Genomic DNA, 22,155 nt, shown 5'->3' on the forward strand with positions numbered 1-22,155 from the left:
AAACATATTTCACATGAAGGTTTATTTGCCTATTTACCTATGCTAAGTGCCGAAATGTGTTTGGAATATATTATTTATTATTTAAGCGCACTGTATAGTTGTGTGGCAAGCAGCAGCTGTTGGTGCTTAGCAAAGCAGGCTTGAAAATTGCCAGAAATACAAAAATTGCTTGGTGTAATGAAATATTTACAAAAACAAAATTTTATTGTCCAAAATATTTTATAAATTTTTTTTCCTTTTTTTTTCTTTTTTTTTTTTTTTTTTTTTTCACTACTTTGAACTCCAACTTTTGAGCAATTTCACAAAATTTACTTGCAACTATTATTTAATTTTTTCCATAGCAGCACGAACCTAATAATACATAGTAACAGTTATAATTGCTTACAACGAATGATTTGCTCTGTGCGATTTGCCACATTATAATGTATTTGAGTGTGGTTGTAAGTGGCATGTGTTAGCTAATTAATGCTGGTTCACTACAAAGCTTTGGCAAATTGGCAGCTTATTAAATGTAAAATCTTTAATTAATTAGCTGTTAAATTACAGATATGTGTAAAATTCAATTAAGTTGCATTTATTGCAAATAAAATGAATATTGATAAGTTTCCCATATAAGTGGAAACGGAAACAGGTTTATAAACATTCCACAATTAAGTGGCAATTTAAATTGATAAAAATAGATATCACATTTGCATATCTATAATGACGCTATAATAAGGGTTTTTAATGTATGTTGATAACTCTATTGAATACTTTGCATAATTTATTTAACGTCACTATTATTTAGTGGGAGATTCGAAAATTATATAAAAAACGACAAGTGAATATATTAACATTAAGAATACACAAGTTTGTTAGACATATTTATTTACAAATATATGTATGTAGACATTTCGATGAATATTGTTCCCACATTATGAAAAGAGTTTGCAAAATCTACATTATTTTTCGTTAAAAAGCAGAATTATAGCATGTGAGAAATGTTAATAGCTAATCTCATATAAGAAACCATATAGCTATATTTTGAAACTTAACTGTAAAGAAAATGTCAAAGCAGGCATCATTTGTCAACAGAAAACTGACAAAAAGTCACAGCTGGCAAACAAGAAACTGTCAAATTACCACACTGCTTATTGTTGCATTCGTGCAGCTTACGTCAAGAATCAGCTGATATTGTCAAATGCTTTGAAAGTGTTTGACAGTATTAAGCATATAAGAATAGAGTCTACGTAATGAGTCATAGCCGTTTTTTTTATCACTGATAAAAGCTGAAACGTGCTCAGCGAGAGTAAGTAACTTCAACTCCTTTCAACTTCAGAAGAGAGATTTGTTTATATAAGTAAGAATTATACACCATTTGCATTTTTTAAATGTCAAGCATGTAGTATTGCCAATATAGTTGGGTATTTTTAGCAAATTACTTACAAAATTTGTTAATCTTGAGTATATGTGAACTATATGTTTGTGCTTCTCTGGTCACATTTTAGTTTCAGTTTTTAATATGTTTACTGAAAACTTTTGAGATGTRTTTAGCGAGGCTTACGATAGGCGCTAACATTCAATCTAACTACATTTTCTMTAATCTATTCTCATTTATTACATTAAACATTACTAAAATCATATATTTATACTAAAAAAKCTTTTCGCAAAAGCTTACAGCCTTAAGCATAAATCTGAAGTGAACGGACTAAATCGACGAACATTTCTGTTATTTCACGATTATTATATAGTATTAGACTTAACACAAACAAAAAAAAAAATCTTGTAGATATTAAACACTGAGGTATCCAGGGTTGCTCAAAATAACTTAGATAGTATTAGTAGTTATGAAAAATTGAGATAAACCTAAACTAAGATAACTTCGTGTTGCGTTGAGCTCAACATAACCTGAAATAATTTTTGTAGATATTAAAAACTGACCTGCAGGGTTGCAATGCGCTCAACATAACATAACATAGTTTTCGTAGATATTAGAAATTGAGGTTAACATGGTTGYATATGACTTAATATAACCTAATTTTTGTCGATATTAAAAATTGAGGTCGGTAATGTTGCTCAAGCAACTTTAAATAGTATTGGTAATTATTAAGAATTGAGGTCCCAATGGTTGTACTGGGCTCAACTTAACATAAAACATGTTTTAGATGTTGAGAATGGAGCTGAAATGTTGGTATTCCGTAATCGTAGTTAATATTGGAAAATTTATTATCTCTATTTTTTCAAAAAACAAAACAAAAAAAAAAAAAAATATTAACTGGTAATAATAGTAAATCTCTTCCAGTATCATTTCCAAACAATTTTAAGGCCATTAATTATTTTTTTTATTTTATGGTAATGTCGCTTTTTATGTTATTTTGGACACTTATTTTAATTAACATTAAATACCACTCCGCTTAACATTTAATCAACCGTTGTAAACAAMATTTTAATTATTGGGTTCAATAAGAGCATTTTTTGTGCTTTAAACGGAAATAAATCAAATTAAAACAAGCGTTATAATAATATTAGTAAATATTGTCTGAGATTTTTTTTTGACTACTGCTTTTTTACAACGAGTTGCTAATTGAATACGAACACTAACCACATGCTTTTGTATACATAGTATCAATGCTATTGATAGTTAGTATGTATCTATGCAMTATATTAGATTTTGATAGTAAGTATGTATGTAATACATATGTACAATCACGTAGTACTCAACTAGACTCTAAAATTAGAATGGTAATAGTTTTTTTTTTCATTTAACTGATAAGTATGTAGGTAGGTTGGCTTTTATACTTCGGGCTTGGCAAATATACTGCTACAATCCGGCAACTCACAACTTKATCGTAAAGTTTGACATTTTTGATGGTATACATACTCAGAATATTTTGACRTASGAKCTSTTTTTGTATTGYCTACAGTWACTTAAAATATTCATTATATTTTTATAGAAATTTTCGAACGCTTTTTGCTCCAAAATACTGCTGGCTGCTGAGTACCTGTTCTGTTTTTATTCCTTTCTCTTGTTAATATTTTTTTCGACATTTTTTTCAAAACTAGTAATTAACTTTGTTTCGTAAGAATACCTAACTTTTTCCCAGCCAATCCGAAAGCCATTATGTCAGCTTCATACATAAAACCATATGTGTTTGYTAATACATTTGCTACATTTTTAATTAGCTCTTAAGTAATATGCGGAAACATATGTAGATCATAAATGTATATTTTCTTTGCGACGCTAAGTAGTGCTAAGTGCTTAAATGTTTGTCGTAAAAGTATTGTGGTGGGAAAGATTTATGACTGAAAAGTAAGCCTGAGTAGACATTTCTTCGAAAATTGCCGTATTTTATGTTTATAAATTATTTTTATTTTTTTGAATGTATTTAGTAAAAGAGGTACAGAGCAGAGAAAATGGCAAGAAAAAAAAGAAGAAGTCGTCAACTTTGACTACAATACCCTTTACAGATGAATTTTTTATGGCGTATGCAGTTATTTATCTTCATTTTGATGAACTATATTGTGGCGATCAAAGAGATAATAAGCTGAGCCAATTTTTGCGAATATATCTGGTCAAGTAAACATGTTTTCGATATAAGGACTTTAGTTTGATAGGCCAGTTTGCATGGCAGCTATATGGTATAGAACTCCGATTAGAATAATTTTTTYGAAGATTRTAGCGGTATCTTATATATTAATTTGTGYGGAATTTCGGGAAGATATCTTATGAAATAAAAAAAATTTCCAAATAAGGACATGMGTTTGATCGGTCAATTGTTATGGCAGCTATATGCTATAGTTGKGTGATCGGAACGATTTCTTCAGAAATTGGAGCGATGTCTTAAATAATCATACATGCCAAATTTCGTGAAATTATCTTATAAAACAAAAAAGGTTTCCATATAAGGACATRAGTTTGATCGGKCAATTTGTATGACAGCTATTTGCKRTAGTTGTTCGATAAGCACAATTTCTTTAGTGATTGTAGCGATGTCTTAAATAATACCACTTGCGAAATTAAAATGTTGCATATATGTAYATCTGCATACATACATATWGCCCACATGTATCGTATAAAATCCGACTAAAAGTTATATCAAATGSCAGTCATTTAAACGCTAGTAGCTATCAGAATTTGCATACCTATTTTGTATTGCTGCGATTTCCATTCAAGCTTATCACTAATCATGCATTCATGCACACATACATGCACGTACGTGCAACCAAATAGCTACCGYTCGTGTTGCTATTTTCTTATGCAATTTTAGCTGGAAATTTTACACGTCAATGATCAGCTGCTGTTAATCCGCAATTACTTTTACACACATACATTTACATATCAGCAGAAATCTTACAACTGTCACTGTATACATACGTGCATACAACTAGCATTAGCACGGCTTAGAACTTAGTTTGTGATCTTGTAAATCACGTTCTTGAAAAACCTGATTTGATAGTGATTTGTGATTTGTTTTTTTTTTTTGGTTTTATGATTTTGCTTTCCGGTTTTTATTTTATCAGAAAATTTGCAGTATTATTATAGGAAAAATACTACATGGTTTGATTATTACCGACTTACAGGTAACCAGTTTTGCAATAGGGCCTACTTTTAGATAAATACCTTGTACCTTGTTACATTCATTTCAGCGAATATGTAAATGAGTATGAACTACATTTTGTTGGAATTTTTATAACCCAATTACCATCCATATTACTGTATTCCATATATGCTACAAAGTTGTTGCATATTTGCTTTTTGTTTTTTACGAATTTTTCTATGTTCACTAGTAATGAGACTCTCTCCTCTCATTTAGCTCTCGCCAATAAATTAATCACTACTTTGTAATTAATTAAACAGCGCTTGCAGCACAAATATGCAAATTTTCTATGTCAGCAGCGTGATAATTAAACATGCAACACGTGTAGCAGCCATACACTTGCGACAGCGGTGGCCATTTAGCTAGAAACGGGTGTAATAGGAAGCCATTTTCTACGAAAATACTCACTTGAATGCAAAAGATACGGATATTTTATTAATGATTTATTGTTGTTGCCAAGTGGGGGATTCCCTTTGTAATTATACATTTAATGCAAAATTCGTTGGAAATATATTTATGGCTGAYAATTATATTGTTTTTAAAGTTGCGAGAATCTTGAATTCTCTATTGAAACAAAATTGCAGCAGCTTGAAGCGGTCTTCTCTGCTTTTTCATTGCATACGTATATAGTAACTAAGCCCTTTATCTGCTTATGCCACCACATACGGTATTTTTTATGCTGCCACCTTTTCCWATTTACCGCTTAACTAGCTAAAACTTAATTAGTAAAACGAACACAGATGGTAGAGCACACCACAAGTTRCATGCTGCATGCTGCTGTGGCAGGTAATAAAGCATATTTAAATGACCAAGGAAGGGTGGTTCTTAAATGACCATAATAAGCGAACCAGTCACTAAATTTATGAGACATCGATCGGAATGTTTTTTGCCCCAATAAGCTGCTTATTTGTTGGAACCGTCATTATCAGACCACTTTAAYATATAGCTRACATACAAACTGAACGATCAAAATCAAGTTCTTGTATGGAAAATTTTTTTATTCGAAAATATACCTTCACGAAATTTAATACGGATTATTTTCAAAGGCAGTGCTACAAACTCCAAGGAGAATGTTCAAATCGGACCACTACARCATATATCTATATACAAACTGAACGATCAGAATCAAGTTCTTGTATGGAAAACTTTTTTATTTGTTGAGATATTCTCACGACTTTACACGGATTATTGACTATCTGACTTTTTTAATTTTAATTTTTTATTTAAATTTTTTTTCTTTAAATTTTTTAGGACCACTCTAATTTAAAATCATCAGACATTAGCTATCATTCTCTTTCATATGACGTTTCCAAGTGGTTCGCTTTCACTCAAAGCTTCTCCAAACGATACATAAAGCATTGCAAAGAAGTATGCACCCACACACCGTGGAAATRTAAAATATRTTAGTTTGTCAAAAAAGTCTTGCGGTATTTTCGCTAGTTGGCGCTGAGAGCGCGTAGTTCAACTTTTATTCGTCGCGTCGGGTCATGCTATACCTTGTTGGAAAGCTCGTTTCACGCGCTAATGCGTGTTTGATTGATTGTCGTTTCTTTTAAATCGTGCGTGAGTTATAGCGTCGCAAACATGGAGCAAAATAARGAGAAAATACGGCATATTTTACGGTACTACTACGATAAAGGCAAAAATGCATCTCAAGCCGCCAATCAAATTTGTGCAGTTTATGGACCCGATACAGTTTCCATTTTCACCGCACAACGATGGTTTCAAAGTTTTCGTTCTGGTGTAGAGGTGGTCGAAGATGCGCCACGCTCCGGAAGGCTTGTCGCCGAAAATTGCGTTAAAGTCGCTGAATTGGTCGAAAGAGACCAGCATAGTAGCAGCCGTAGCATCGGTTAAGAGCTGGACATGAGTCATCAATAAAAATACCGCAAGACTTTTTTGACAAACTAATATATGTGTATTCTATCTATTCTTGTCTTCGCTAGCTAATTTKCCAACATCATTATTAGCAGCAACATCATCTCCCCGCTCACCATTGCCTTCGTGATTTTAACTTGTACAATACATCTCACCGCCGCGTTGACATGCAGCTGTCATGTCCATCCCGACAACGAGTCAACCTGACAACMCACCCAGTTGGCCACCCACCCGGCTATCTCAGATCTGCAGCCAGCAGCTAATGGCAGTCGGTGACTGACTGATATGCCAGCTGGTGGGCAACGGGGACGACACACGGTTACAATCATTTGTCAGTTGCACTTGACGTTCATTTGTAAGTGATGCTGGCAACATATGCATATCAGTTCGATTAGTTCGTTTGGCAAACGAACATACTCACATTTATATTGAACGAATGAGTAGATTTAAATATCAAATTTTATTTGGAATATATAAATATATATGCGCGTATATTTATTAGATCTCCATGCGCTTACCTTTAGATTTAAGCGCGTGTACTTGTAGAGACAAAATAAAATGTGTTATTTAAATCTACTCATTCGTATACATATACCTTTACATATGCACATATGTGATTTGTCCGTCCACCCGGCCTCATCAGTCTCATCAAAATTTAGTTGGTACGAGCCARCACTGATAAGCTACAACGGTTCGACAGTTGTTGATGTCATTGTAGAGAAACGTGACTGGAAATTGCTTAACAACATACCTWTACATACAAACATACATACTCACAACAAATTTGCAATATAACATTTCATGGGATGCAATGAATATTGAAATTCAGCGAAATACATACATACACATGTGCAAGTTTTTAATATTTCTAAGAGATTCTCCTCTGATTCGACATGTTAGATGAGTCGCCCAGCATATTGGGTTCCGCAGTTGCTTTGCATGAGTTGTTGTTGCTTTGGGCGTGTTGTTTTTGTTGCTTGTAGCAGATTAAATCAATAAGTTTGGTTGAGGAGATTACGAGCGCTAACAAAAGGTGATTGAGGTTACTTGCAAGTGGAAGCGAGTAATTGGAAAAATGGGTGAAAGGTCTCTAGATTATTTAGCTGATAGYGAGGGAAAATTGGCAAAATATTCTATAAATATGCAAAGTATGGGTTATTTMAGGAAATAATGCATTATTCATTATTATTTTACTAGTCTTAATGTTCGTGTTTCTGATTATACTATTTTTGTTCTTCATGCGTATATGAAATTCCAAACTCTCAGCTGTTATTACTACTTCTTCTTCTGCTTTATTGGCGTAGACACCGCCTACGCGGTTATGGCCGAGTTTACAACAGCCCGCCAGTCGTTATTCYTTTTCGCTCTTTGGCGCCAATTATAAATTCCAAATRTAGCCAACTCCTTCTTCAATGGAACGTATGCTCCATCGGATTCATCATGTCCTGGCGTTAAGCTTTCATTGCCATTCAGCAGGCTGGAAAAGTGTTCCCATCATAATTTCAGTATGSGCTGAGCTTCAGTCACYAGATCACATTTGGAGGTTCTACATAATAATACTCATAATTTTCAGTCAGCTAAGCTATGAAAAGCTCGGCTTTTGAACATTTATGCTTTTATTTCTAAACTTATGTTTCTCGAAAACAAAAAACAAAAAAAAAAAAACTTAACAATACTAAAGTCGCTTTTGTCTCTTCACTCTTTCCAGACGGGTTCAACCCTAACGCCCGAAATGTTGCTGACAACGTCCGAGTCATCGACGTACAGCGCCTCCGAAGTGGCCGGCCGTCTACAGGTCGACACGCGTACCGGTCTCAAATGGACCGAGGCAAAGTATCGTGCAAAAATTATCGGACACAATGAGTTGAATGTGAACGAGGAGGATCCTACATGGAAGAAATACATTGAACAGTTTAAGAATCCACTTATACTGCTGCTGTTGGGCAGCGCGCTAGTTTCGGTGATTATGAAACAGTATGACGATGCTGTGAGCATAACGATAGCCATCATCATAGTGGTAACGGTCGCTTTCATACAAGAATACCGTTCGGAGAAGAGTTTGGAGGAGTTGAAGAAGCTGGTGCCACCCGAGTGCCATTGTCTGCGCGAAGGACGACTCGACACGTTTTTGGCGCGTGAGCTAGTGCCCGGCGATGTGGTGTACTTGAATGTAGGCGATCGTGTCCCCGCCGATGTGCGGCTCTTCGATGCCATCGATCTGTCGATCGATGAGTCAAGCTTCACGGGCGAAACGGAACCGGCGCGCAAGAGCACCGAGCTCATACTGAGCAGCACCACCAATAAGGATCATACAAATATGAAAAATGTCGCCTTTATGGGCACATTGGTGCGCTGCGGCAATGGCAAGGGTGTTGTAGTGAGCACTGGTGAGCGCAGTGAGTTCGGTGAAGTWTTCAAAATGATGCAAGCTGAAGAAGCGCCGAAGACACCGTTGCAGAAATCGATGGACATACTCGGCGCACAGCTAAGTTTCTATTCGTTCCTCATCATTGGCGTAATTATGCTKTTGGGKTGGCTACAAGGCAAACCGCTAACCGAAATGTTCAATATCAGCGTTTCTTTGGCTGTCGCCGCAATACCCGAAGGCCTACCCATTGTGGTCACYGTGACGCTGGCACTCGGTGTCATGCGCATGGCCAAACGAAATGCGATTGTGAAGAAATTGCCAACCGTGGAGACGCTCGGTTGCGTGAATGTCATTTGCTCGGACAAAACGGGCACTTTGACGAAGAACGAAATGACAGCGACAGTTATCATYACATCTGACGGCTACATGGCCGATGTCACCGGCGCTGGCTATAATGATCAAGGCGAGATACATATACGCAATTGCAACAACGTCGAAATGGCCAAAGCAAACATAACGAACTTGTTAGAAATCGGCGCTGTCTGCAATAATGCTTACATACAGAACGGCACATTGCTCGGCCAGCCGACAGAGGGCGCACTCATCGCTGTCGCCATGAAGAATGGCATGTACGCCACCGCCGAGAACTATGTGCGCATACAGGAGTATCCATTCTCATCCGAACAGAAAATGATGGCTGTCAAGTGCATACACAAATACAACAATAACAAAGAGGAAATCTTCTTTGCCAAAGGYGCGTTGGAAATGCTATTGCCGCAATGCACGAAATACATGTTCGGCACACAAACGGTGCCGTTGACAAAGCAAAATGAGGCGGAATTCCTGGCGGAGGCCTACGAAATCGGCCGCAAGGGCTTGCGTGTGCTGGCGCTGGCGAAAGGACGCAGCCTGCAGGATCTCATCTACTGTGGCCTGGTGGGTATAACCGATCCGCCGCGTCCATTGGTACGCGAATCCATTGAGATGCTGATGCAGAGCGGCGTGCGCGTCAAGATGGTCACGGGCGATGCGCAGGAGACGGCCATGGCGATCGGTGAGTCGAATGATTTAGTTTTTGTTTCAAAAATTATATCAAACCCTTATTTCCTACCAGTTATACTTGATTTCCGAGTTTCTGGGTGACCAAGTTGTGGTTGCCATTGAAACCTGCCGCAAAGCAGATTTTTAAATGGCATGTCGTTGTATTGCAGACACTTTTAATTAACCATTTCTTGCTATTGCTTMTTTTGCAATTTTCATATGCTGTCGGTCCTTCCGAATTTCGCACCCCCCACCCCAAAAAAACAAAATCTTCCTTTACAACTTTTGGCTCAACTCATGCAATTATACCGGCTTGCGTAAGGTCTTGCGCCGAAAAGTAGGCAAACAAATTTGCGTTGTTGAGTAAACTGTGATTTATCAGCAGCGCCAAAGTCGTTGAAACCGACGACAAGCACTTCGTAAGTAACCATAACGTCACCAAAATCATTAAGGCTGCAATTTGCGCCACAAATTCCGGCAGTAACATATATGTATATATAAAGTTGTGTATGTCGTGTGGACCTGTGCTGACTCGTGCAGCCGGCACTTGTGTGCAATGAATTTCCTTTCAGCCAAATTGATGTAGCCAAATTTGTAGAAGGCAGGCGTCCATTCGTGCCGAACTTTAGTTCTTCAAGTGTCTCTCCACTCGAAACTGTAGAATTTGGGCACCCTGCTCTGTAACCGTTACTGCTATTGAGTAAATCACACTCATTCTCGGCTCTTGCTTTGGCTTGTATGAAAGTGGTGGATGTGTGGGTACGCCGTGTTGCTGAAAGCTCTAACTATCGAGCTGAGTCTCGAGCAGATTAAATGCATTTTTGTGTATTCACTGTTGACGCGCTAAAGCGCTTGGGTATACCAAGAAATTAATTAACCATGTTTGGCATGCGACTGGGAACTCGGCACAAGGTAGTAGGTTGCGCGGATGCAAATGTAACGGTATATGAGAGCGAGCGTCGGCGGTAGATATGCGGAATACAATTGTTATGAAATTAGGTTAAGGGGCGTGTGGTAATTGCAGCTTTAGAAAAATGTGTTGGATAGAGAGGAGAGTGTGTAGCGTGAAAGAGACTGTGTAGCATGCGGCGCAAGTGGTAGGGTGGTAGCAAATAACAACTTAAAGGGCCACTTGTGCCATGTTGCCAATAGTGAAGTATGTAATGAAAGAAATGGACTAGCAAACGTGAGCGCAAGTAACGAAGCCACGCGATGCGCAAGGAAAGCAACGTAAAAGGAATTTCATGTGAAGACAACTGTGCTTCGGCGTTCGGACCAATGAATGACAGCAGGAAATGTCATAATGGAGGACTGTGGCGATGCACAATTAAGTGAAATGAGTGGAAAAGTAAAGATACTGATGCAGCAGTGTATGAAATCGTATGAGCATATGGGAAATGAATCTTGCAATTATGTCTGTATATATGTACGTGCAGTTTCGGAGATATTGATCTGAAAATTTGTAAATGACCGCTTCTCACTAAAGAACTACTAATTTGTCGGCATCGCAGATAACAAAACACTGTAGCATATAGCTACCATACAARCTGGTTGATCAAAATCCAGTCCTTGTATGGCAAACTTTTTTATTTGAAGAGATATCTACGCGAAATTTAGTATGAATTATTGTACAACATAACTGTATAATCTCCGCGGAAATTATTCAGATCGTACTACTATAGCATATAGCTGTCATACAAACTCTTCTATAAAAATCAAGTCCTTATATGGAAAACTTGTTTATTTGAGAAGATATCTTCACGAAATTCGGCATAGATTACTATTTCCAACTACTCTATAATCTCCGAATATATTTTCTTAAAAGAACTACTTTCTTAAAAGAACTACTATTACATATAGCTGCCATACAAACTGGTCTATCAAAATCTGTACTGTGTAACGAAAAGTTTTTTATTTCACAAGATATCTTCAAATAAATTTGGCATATTTATTGTCCAAGATAACGGTAGAAGCGGTACATGTCGTACAAGCCGTAGCTGTTATACAAAGTGACCGTTGACCGATCACGTTTTCAACTTTAGTTATACTCATATACAAGTATTATTGCTCCAGTGCAACCAAAGTACTGTTTTTACTTGTTTTTGTTTAAATTTTCTCCGCATTTGACAAAGCAGACGACGATGCAGTGCAACAAATTTCGCAGAAAATAATTTGTCTAACCAAATATTTAACCGAATATTGCTATGGACTAACCGAAAATGACCCACGACCAATGAGTGACCAATTAACTGTGTGCTGACAGAAGAATATTTCTACAATACYTTTGATTCTCTTTAGTTACCTAGTAATGCAAAAGAGTTAGCCTCGACCTTACACTAAACAAGCACCACTTGACTCACTAAAAAAATTGCAGCGTAAAAAAAGTTAGCAGAATACATCAGTGGTGTGTTAACAGTTAAGTAACTGTAAAGAAAGTTGTGGAAAAGTTACAAATTACACCAAAATGGAGTTTAATATATATTTTCGCCTAAATGTATGCTACGCATATTGAATTTTATTGTTTAAAAACTACTTCGTCGAGTTAAATGAAAATCGCTGCTACTAAGAAGTAGAATATTTGTATTTTGAAACAATAATTTCTCCATCTCTTTATCTTCATATATTTTTTATCGTTTCTCTCTATCACAGCTTTTCTAGTAACAGCACTAATTACATTGCTATTTTCATTTCTTTCTTCATGAATTTCTAGCTCATTGATTTTTTATTGTTTCCTGCTCGTTTATCGTTTTGTGTTTAAGCACGTTTCATGCTCATTTTTATTCTCATCATTTTTCATAGWTGAAAGGTTGTTAGATAAGCAGCGWCCACGTYTTGCTCCTCACATCCCATACGGTTATTGGTTGCTGAAGCTCATTTGTATGATTTGATCGYTTTATTTGCTGAATATAAAGCTGCCAGCGCTTATAATGCTTTAATCTATGTACATACCCATACATAGACATGTGAGCACAGATATTCACCTTGTATACTCAAGTTTCTCTCTGTTCGTTGCAACKCTGTTAGTGGTTTGAATTAATTAACCGAGAAAGGAGTCAGACATAACCTCCACTTAATAGCCGCAAGTATGGCATATATCAAAATCGTTACCTACGACCACAGGCACGGCATCGAGCACAAACAACCTACAGACAAATAGTTTTCCTTCGAGCCAACCCTGCATATGTATGTGCTTACATGATGTTAGCGCAGGCTTTAAACTTCATTTCACTGCATATATGTACGTATATTTGAATCCATGATTGTAGCCATAGCGAAATGAATTATAGCAGACCATTAAACTTTGGCTTGACACTCGACTACGTTTTCACAATTTTCACAATGTCAAGTCGTCCTATAAACTAAGTACACAAACACACTCACACATATATATGTATTTATGCTATGTAACTTAGTAGAGCCTCTTCATTCCTTCGTTGTGCTGTCTTGTTTGCAATCTGCTGCACCCACTGTCCCAACGTTTCCTCTCAAGTCCTAGCATTTTAACAAGTGTCCTACCATCGCTGGCTGCCCGCTTTGTCTCATTTATTTGTGTGGCGCTTTAAATTTTCGAAATTCCATTTTCTCTTTCTCCAACAATTTTGTGCATTTTCAAGCTGCCAATTGCTRTTTAATTTGCTTAAATTTTCGTTAATGTGTTTTTGAGCAACGTCATTAATTTGCTGAAATTTCCATTAAAATGATCAAATTTATGATTTTGGTTTCTAAGAAACAGTTTGGTTGACTATTAGCTTCATTTGGTGGTAGCAATTCAAGAAAAACAAAAATTAACGTTAACTTTGTTGGCTACGTCTCAGATGGTCCATCCCTTAAGTCCAATTTTCGATGAACGTTCGAGCGATTCGACTGGCAACTGGCGATTGGCACGTGTGATGCTTTTCGCCAAGGCCTGAATCGAAGCGTTATTGCCCGCAAAGACTTTAGACTTAACTATTATCCGACCAAATATTTCAGAGTCGTTTKTTTAAACAGCAGTTTTTCTCATAATCTCTTGGGTATACGTTTGATTTCATGTTGGAGCTAAATACAATTGCAACAGACAGTTTTAAAGGTTTCGGTTGTTATATAACATAAGCCATGATACTTCTGAGTCACCTATGATCCTCGTTTGAAAACCATTATTGCAATATTGAGGTCCTTCAAGGAAACCGTGAACCACTTTTGAAAGCCTATGAAAGTAAGAATCTTCATGTTTCCTTCAAGGAAACCTTAGACCACTTTTGAAAGCTTAAARACTTCGTTACGCCGTTATACTTGTAGCCGGGTTTAATACCTTATGAAATTAAATAAAGTGTGCTAAAATTTATCCCTTTAGGAAACCATTTTTGCCACATTGAGTTTCTTCAAAAAAAGTTTAGCTACCTTATGAAAGGCTCATGCTCCCATAATGYTTTGTGCTTTGTAAGCTAAAAATTAGCTTTTCAAAGTAGTGGATATTTAAGCTAAGCTTCATACCTTGTAGTATCAAACGAAGTGTACTGAAATTTGAGTTACTCTTCAAACATGTTCAAGTAAAAAAAGTTGAAAGGGAAATGAGAGAAATCTTTCCTTTGGGGTTAAGACCATAACACTTCTTCATCAATTTCACATGAACTCAATTGGTAGCAGCTTCATTTTTTAGAGGTTATTTATTTTTTACTCATTAAATAATATTTTTAGGACATGATAGTTTTAAAGTATAATTTTTTTTGAACCTACACTGATCTGATTGACTGATCTAACCTTAGAACATTAAACAAGGTATCACATACCTTTGGAAAAATAAAATTTTTAAATAATTTCTCTTAACTTTGATGTTACTTTCAACTTCCGTTTGTTTGTAGCTCTGATATATTGCTACAATTCTTTCATTGTATAACGCAAAATGTCACGAATTCACTTTAACCACTTCAACCATCTAACCATCATCGAAATTCATACACTCCCCTTGCAAACCGCGCCGTTATCTGCCTTTCGACTTCAACGGTTACATGTCGGTTATTATTTTATCTCCTCAAAACATTAATCAATTTTAATTGACGTCATTAACTAGCTGCTCCARCCAAAGTCACCAAATAACTATAATTGCTTGTATATGCTGCTGAGCTCATATAAATACCTATATACAAGTTTATATTTAGATTGGCCTCTAATGAAATGACCCGCACAGGCATAAATTCGCAACCTAAAACCGACTGTGAAATCTATGAAATTTACTATGAACTTTCACCACTACCAAAATGGAGCAGGCGTATGCGATGAACTAGACATAATACGCTGGCTCTTGCCGGTTACACAAACCACAGTCATGCTTACAGAGCTTTGGTGCCTCAATGTATAATATGTTATAGGCAGATAGTAGAATTTTATCACCCAAAATGTCATCGTGTGCACTGATTACGTGCTGAATGTTAACGATTTTGCAAGCTTAGTTATGTACAGGGTGAGAGATTCATGTGTAGTGATGCTAATTGGTAGTTGTCAAAATATACATATATTATAGTTTAAGGTATGAGTGAGTAACTTTTAGGGTTGTAGTTGAGAGAAATTTTTAAAGAAATAAGTGTGTCAAATGAAACTGATATTAACTATGTTTCGCATGTAGATTCGGGTTTTTAAATTCAGTCCAAGAAATTGTTCCTTTTGTCAGAACCAWCAAAAACTCAGTACTTTTGTAACGTTTTATGGTAGAAAAACTACGCCTGGGGAGGTTATTATGACTTCGACGAGCCCTACAGTAAAGTTTTTCGAAATATTGACTTACTAAAATACTGTATTTCTGAAAATATTATAGCAAAGTTGCCATTTATCTATTTTTTAWTCTATAGTACAGAAATCGTAATTCACATACAGTTCTTTATAAAATATAATATTTTTTTTGTTACTGTAATATACTTTTTAATATTTTCGTGATATTWKATATATATATGTATGTAAAATTAGTTGTAGGGTTGCCACTTTAAAATTATAAATTGAAAGCTTTAATCCCTTTGTATTCACTACATGGTGGTTTAAAGTTATTTTATACTGCCTAAATTACAACAATTTGTTCAGTTTAGGGCAGAGTTGTMATTTAAAAAAATAAAATATATACTAAAGGAATTTGAAAAAATTAATTTTATTTTCTATTTTAAAATTACTATCCCAAAAAAATTTTTTTTTTAATTTTCGATTTATATTATCTAAAAAATTCAGTGCAGGGTTGCCATTTATATAACAAAAATATTATAAATATTTACATATGTATATAGACTAAATGTGAACAATTATAAAAAAAAAATTCTAAAACTATTTTCTTCTGAATATTAGACTTATATAATATAAAAGATGTTAAGGCATGGTTGCCATTTAAAAGAAAAAAACAAGATATATGTATACATTAAACACCAACATTACAAAAAATATTCCTAAAACCAATTTTTTCTGGATATTATACTRATATTATCTAAAAAATTTAAGGCAGGGTTACCATTTATAAAAAAATACTAGTCAATAAATATTAACAACCAATTAACCAAAATTCTAAAAAATGTCAGCCCATAGTATTTTTTTTTTCGTGCCACACAAGCCTATGCACCCTGTAGCCACTTACACTAGGCTGGCTTTGGGTTTATGGCTCGAGAATATATTTGTCTCTTTATTTGCACAAACTTTTGCCTCGGCGTACGTATGAAACCACATTATGTGACTGGCAAGCGTAATAGCCACTAAAACTAGAAATAATGCACGGCAGCAACCGCAAGCAGCGACGACAAAGCCGCAAAGCGAGAAGATGTTACCACGCCACATGCGATTTGCGGCACAGAATAAACATTTACATATGTATTGAGCACACATACATACATATGTACATATGTATGGGCATGCCTTTACAATAATTCACAATTGCATAAATTACGTTGCTTACGTTAACACAAATGACGTGTGTATATGTGTGCTGCATAATAATTCAATAGCAAAGCGGCTTGCCAGCGCCGAGCAGAAATAGAAATGCATTCAATAAATCGCATGGCAAAGCCAAATKCATGTTTCACATGCAAAAACGTAAAAGTTCTTCTTAACTTGCACCGATTGCATGCATAAACAGGCTGCAGCGCCTAAAAGCATGCTATATGCAAGCAGTAGTCGCCTCACCGCGCTTCCCAGCATTAGGTGACAGCAGCGTAAAGTTGAGTGCAGCTTTGATAAACAAGCTGCAAATAAATTACCGAGTTTGGCGGCGCAGAAAAGTGGAAAAGTCAATTTCGTTGTGGATTACTAAAACAAGCGGCGGCGTTGCTGCAGCAGCAGTGCGCGCAACGAAAGGCATAAATATAGCAGAAAGAGTGGCGCAAGAATGCAAGTTATCAGCGACAAAGCGCTGTCTCTTCCACTTTTATTTCTTTGTTTTGGTTTATTACGGCTTTGTTGCCACCACTGCTTTAGAATTAAACAACAGCGTTGGCTGGCTTACCTACAAGCCGGCTTGTGACGCAGCACAGTGCCAGTAGACTTTAAGAAGCTTGCYTGCGTGCAGAAAGCAGGCGCACATCTCGCTGAAAACTTTCACATGCGAAAAGTAAAAATATAGATACGCAACAAAAACAAATGCACTCAAAATATACACAAATATACTAACTTGCAACTTTTGCATTTGCCAAATTGTTGTTGACAGTTTTCCCGTTGCTTGTGCAATTCTCCTTATGGCAAGATACTTCGGTTTTTGTTGCTCAAACTTAGTTAAGCACAAGTTGTATGCGTCAACGTTGCTTGCAAGCTAAGTAGTATATACTAGCGCAAAATGTTGCTTATGGTTATTGTTGTAGTTGCTTAATGCAACTAATATTTGTTTATGTGTGCGTGCATATGTCCTTCCCACAAGTTTTTGCTTTCATGCTGCTGCTTGTTTTGGTAAATTCGCAGCTTTTAGCCTGCCAAGTTCTCKGTTGCATTTGCTTTCTTGCCACAGCGTCCACAGCGTCTGCGGTGCAAGCTACGCAAAAGCCAAAAGTTAATGGTAAAGGTGGTACAAATCCACACATATGCACACAAGCACATATATGCATGCGTATAACTGCTTCACTTCCTGCTCTGCATTTGGATATCCCATTTATAATTTCTGATTTCCGCTTGAAATTTGCACTCGGCTGCGCGCACCGTACTCCTTGATTGTTTATGTGTATACGAGTATACATATGTATGTATGTGTGTACTTTGAAAATTTTGTGCAGTGCCTTGATGAAGTTGCTGGCGTGCATATGCTCTTAAATTAACTTAATGCACCTTTATGCGCTTTAATCTCGAAATAATTTGTGTGTGTGGCAACTAGTTGCTTGTGCCAAAGTTAATATGCCAGGTATCCTGAGTGTGCAGAAAACTGTATATATTCTGGTATTCAGAGCTTAGCTTATTGCATAATAGCGCCTGTGAGAAGTGTGCTTTGTATTAAAAAAAAGTGTTTTCCATCTTAATAGACATTGATAGCAAAATAACACCGTAGTATAATACAATGAAACGCTTTGGATAAGAGAAGTAAAATAACATAACTGAAAGGAAAAATAAAAAAACGCGTTACCTCTTTTGCGCCGAAGCTATAATATGCTTTATAAGTACAAAAGATCCCTTAGATTTGATTTTTTTGGGTCAGTTTATATGGCAGATATAATGCTATAGTGATCCGATTTGAACAATTTCTTCGGAGATCACACAGTTGCTTTGGACAATAATTCATGCCAAACTTGTTGAAGATATCTCGCGAAATAAAATAGTTTTCCATAKWAGCACTTTATCCCGATCGCTTAGTCTATATGGTACCTATATKTTATAGTCAATCGACCTGAACAATTTCTTTGGAGATTGCAGCATTGGYTTGGATAATAACCCCTTACCAAATTTGGTAAAGATAACTTTTCAAATTAAAATGCTTTCCCTACTTTGGCTTGATTCGTATCTTTCAATTCGTATCGCATCTCTATGCTATAGTGAACCGATCTAAAACATTCTTGAGAGCTTACACCGTTGTTTTGGGGAATACTTTATATCCATACTTTATGATATCTCTCCAAATAAAAAAGCTTTCCATAGAAGCGTTTGATTCAGATGTTTTAACTYCGATTTCGGCGGTTTCGACAAGTGAGGACGTTCTTGAAGAGAAAAAGATATGTGCCAAATTTCAGACCGATATCTCGTAAACTGAGGGACTAGTGCGCGTATGTGAAGAGAGGCCGTCGGATGGAAAGAATGGAGTTGAATGAATGAGATCGCCAAGAGGCAAGATAGGTAGCGGTTACAATTCTAAGAATTTTAAGAATTTTTCATTTCATATATTTATCATATCTTTTGTTGTGGAAAGACTTCTGCCAARGTTCACGGTTTGAAATACTTCTACAGTCTTCTATTTTTTCTAAACCCTGCAACTGTTAGAGTCCGTGTGAATAAACAAAATCTTCTAAAATCAATGAAGGTGAGTTCTCTACAATTTAATAAAATATCTTCGCTGCCTTTTTTCACTCACCTGTAATTCTCGCCCGGTTTATAAGAAATTTAAGATATAATAATACGATATGCGCAGAGTTAAAATGAGTAGTTAAAATGAGACTTAAAACCACTACACTTGCTAAAATTAAAATCACAACTCGTTTAAATTCCGCACGTAAATTGTATTTTCTACTTAGCACTCGAAACTTCGTACGCCAAATTTGCTGAATTTACAAAKCTATGGCCGAATTACCTTCTCGCTCTCATTAAAACCACTTGATAGAACGCATTTTCCCCAGTGGCATAACAATTAAGCCTGGTAAACTTATCGTCTACCACACCCCAGCTGCGTGCAACAACTTGTAGCCTGTGTAGCCTGTCACAGTGGCATAATTTAGTGGCATTGCTTGCCTGYCGCGTCGGGAAGACACAAGTCAGTGTCAACGCAGTGTCGGCAGCGTCAACGTGCAATTGCTTACCGCCAGCACTACCAGCTTACCTSAAGCACTGCCACCTTATCTGAAGCACTGCCAGCTTACTTCTATCACACCTAGTCCTCTCCGTCGCTGTYGCATCCTTCAGCAATTYATTCTCTTGCCCAGCGCTTATCTCTCCATGCCCCCATAGTTTGCCACTCTATTTGCTTCAAATGCCACCTTTTGTTTGCCATTTATTTGCGCTGGGCTACMTCTGGCATTTGTTATGTCTCTATTGCGTTCGCYGCATTCATTGCCAGTGCCAGTGTCTACGGCGTCTACGGTGTCTTGTGCATTGTGTATTGTTTTGTCATGTGATTAACACGTCGTCTTCGTCTTGCTGGTTATTCGCTTTGTTCTTCGCCGCCGCTGCGAGCTTTAATTGCTGCCTGTTTTGCGCATTTTCGTTTTATYATTGCGCTGCTAACTCGCCCTCGCACCCGCCCTGAAGTGCAGGYTTGCATTTTAATTACTTTTTCCTAAACATTCTTCAATGCTACCACAATTTGTTGTTATTGTTATTGTAGCAAATGTGGAGTAGTTCTTGCTTGTTGTAATTTTTGTTGTATATCTTGTTGCTTGCGCAAATATTTGTGGGTGGCAAATGGTGGTATGTATATGTATATGTGTGCTTTGAAAGTCATGTTGTAAATAAAATTGGCACTGCAGTCTACAGCAATGCTTTATAACCATTCTATACTCATATATATTTATTATAAATGAAAGCTTCATTGTGCGCCGTGTACATGCTTGGCAAATTAAAAATGAAATATGTCGTTGCATATCTACAAACAAGATCTAAAGCAAAAACACTTGTAAATATAATTGAAGTTTACGTTATCAACTCGGATTCATAAAGCTTTAACCTTCGACWGATTGCTAACATTTTCGTGCGCTGCTTGTGAAGTGCTGGAGTAGAGGCAGGGRCACAGCTATCAAACTGTTTACCGAAATTGCCAGAGATTTTCTTGAGATATCAACCTGAAATCTTGCACACGTCCTTTTCTCCTCAAGACGCTGCTAATATAATATGTTGGAACCGCCAATATCGGATCACTATAGCATGTAGCTACCATACAAACTGCTTGATAAAAATCAAGTGCTTGTATGGAAAACTCTTTTATTTGAGAAGATACATTTATGAAAATCGGTACAGAGTTTTATCCAACAAAATTACATATTTTCCTAAGATATTAATAAAATCGGTCTTCTAGTACATATAGCTGCCATACAAACTGATCGATCAAAATCAAGTGCTTGTATGGAAAACTCTTTTAGTTGAGAATATATCTTCATGAAATCTATAACAGATTTTAWTCCTACCCAACGCTACAATCTTCCAAGTAATTGTCCAGTTCGGATGACTAAAGCATRTAGCGGTCATACAAATTGGCCGATTAAAATCGAGTCCTTGTAGGGAAAACTTTWTTGTATACGAAGATATCTTCACGAAATTCGGCGCAGATTTCTATTCAAGACAGTTCTATATTCTCTGAAYATAATAGTCAGATCGGATTACTGAAACATATTGCTGTCATGTAAACTGACCCAGAAATATCAAGACCTTATATGGAAAACTCTTTTATTTCATAATATATCTTCATGAAATTTGTGACAGATTTTAGKCTTAATATACGCTACAATCTCCCGAAAAATTGTTCTGATCATCATCTGCCATATAGCTGTCACACAAACTGAACTTTTTCTTTATAGGAAACTTTTTTTATTTTTCGAGATATCTTCACGAAATTCGGCATGAAGTGTTTTCTAAAGCAAAGTTATAATATGCCAATATATAATTCATATCTGTTGACTATAGCCTATGGCCGCCATACAAACTATAGCCTATAGCCGCGATGAATCCTTTGTATTTAACCGGTATATAGGTTACCTAAAAAACATTCACTGTACTGTTTTCTTTCGTAGTAAAACTTAAAATTATATTTCATTTTAGTAATGTGAAACCTCAAAATTACTTTAAAAAATTATAAATAAATAAAAAAAATTTTTCACAGTGTACTTGGTCTCTAAAGCAACACTTATAGTTGCTGTATTGTAGTGTGCCTAACAAAAGTAAAAGAAAATTAAAACTTTGCCTGCTACTATTCTGTCAGTATGCGCTATTTTTTATGCATTTCTTAGTATACTTTCATTTTGCACTTCAACGTCAGCAACTTATTGCTAGCTAGCTGCGGCAGGCCTTCGTCTCTAGAGCGCTTTCTTCTACGCTCATCTAGTTTTACTGCCATATTTTCTTTTTTGTCATCACGTCTGTTTGTTTGTTTATTTTGTGACTGCGTTCGTTTGCTTGTTTACGCTTGTTGTTGTGTCAAAGTTTTGCTGTGTTGTATTCAGTATCCTT

The 22,155-nt window shown here is 36.3% G+C and overlaps 1 protein-coding gene across 7 annotated transcripts in view; it reads left to right on the forward strand.

Annotated features, from left to right (window-relative positions):
* The window catches only part of LOC108971965 (calcium-transporting ATPase type 2C member 1), a 110,032-nt gene that overhangs the window by 77,955 nt on the left and 9,922 nt on the right, over positions 1–22,155 (forward strand). For all 7 annotated transcript variants that reach the window (XM_018938333.1, XM_018938334.1, XM_018938337.1 and 4 more), the window contains one exon: positions 8,164–9,877. In XM_018938333.1, coding sequence (XP_018793878.1) covers positions 8,164–9,877 — 1,714 coding nt within the window. The remainder of the gene's footprint in view (positions 1–8,163; positions 9,878–22,155) is intronic.

The sequence above is a fragment of the Bactrocera latifrons genome, unplaced genomic scaffold (genome assembly GCF_001853355.1).
Source record: "Bactrocera latifrons isolate USDA-ARS-PBARC rearing strain unplaced genomic scaffold, ASM185335v1 scaffold_37, whole genome shotgun sequence".
NCBI lineage: Eukaryota > Metazoa > Arthropoda > Insecta > Diptera > Tephritidae > Bactrocera > Bactrocera latifrons.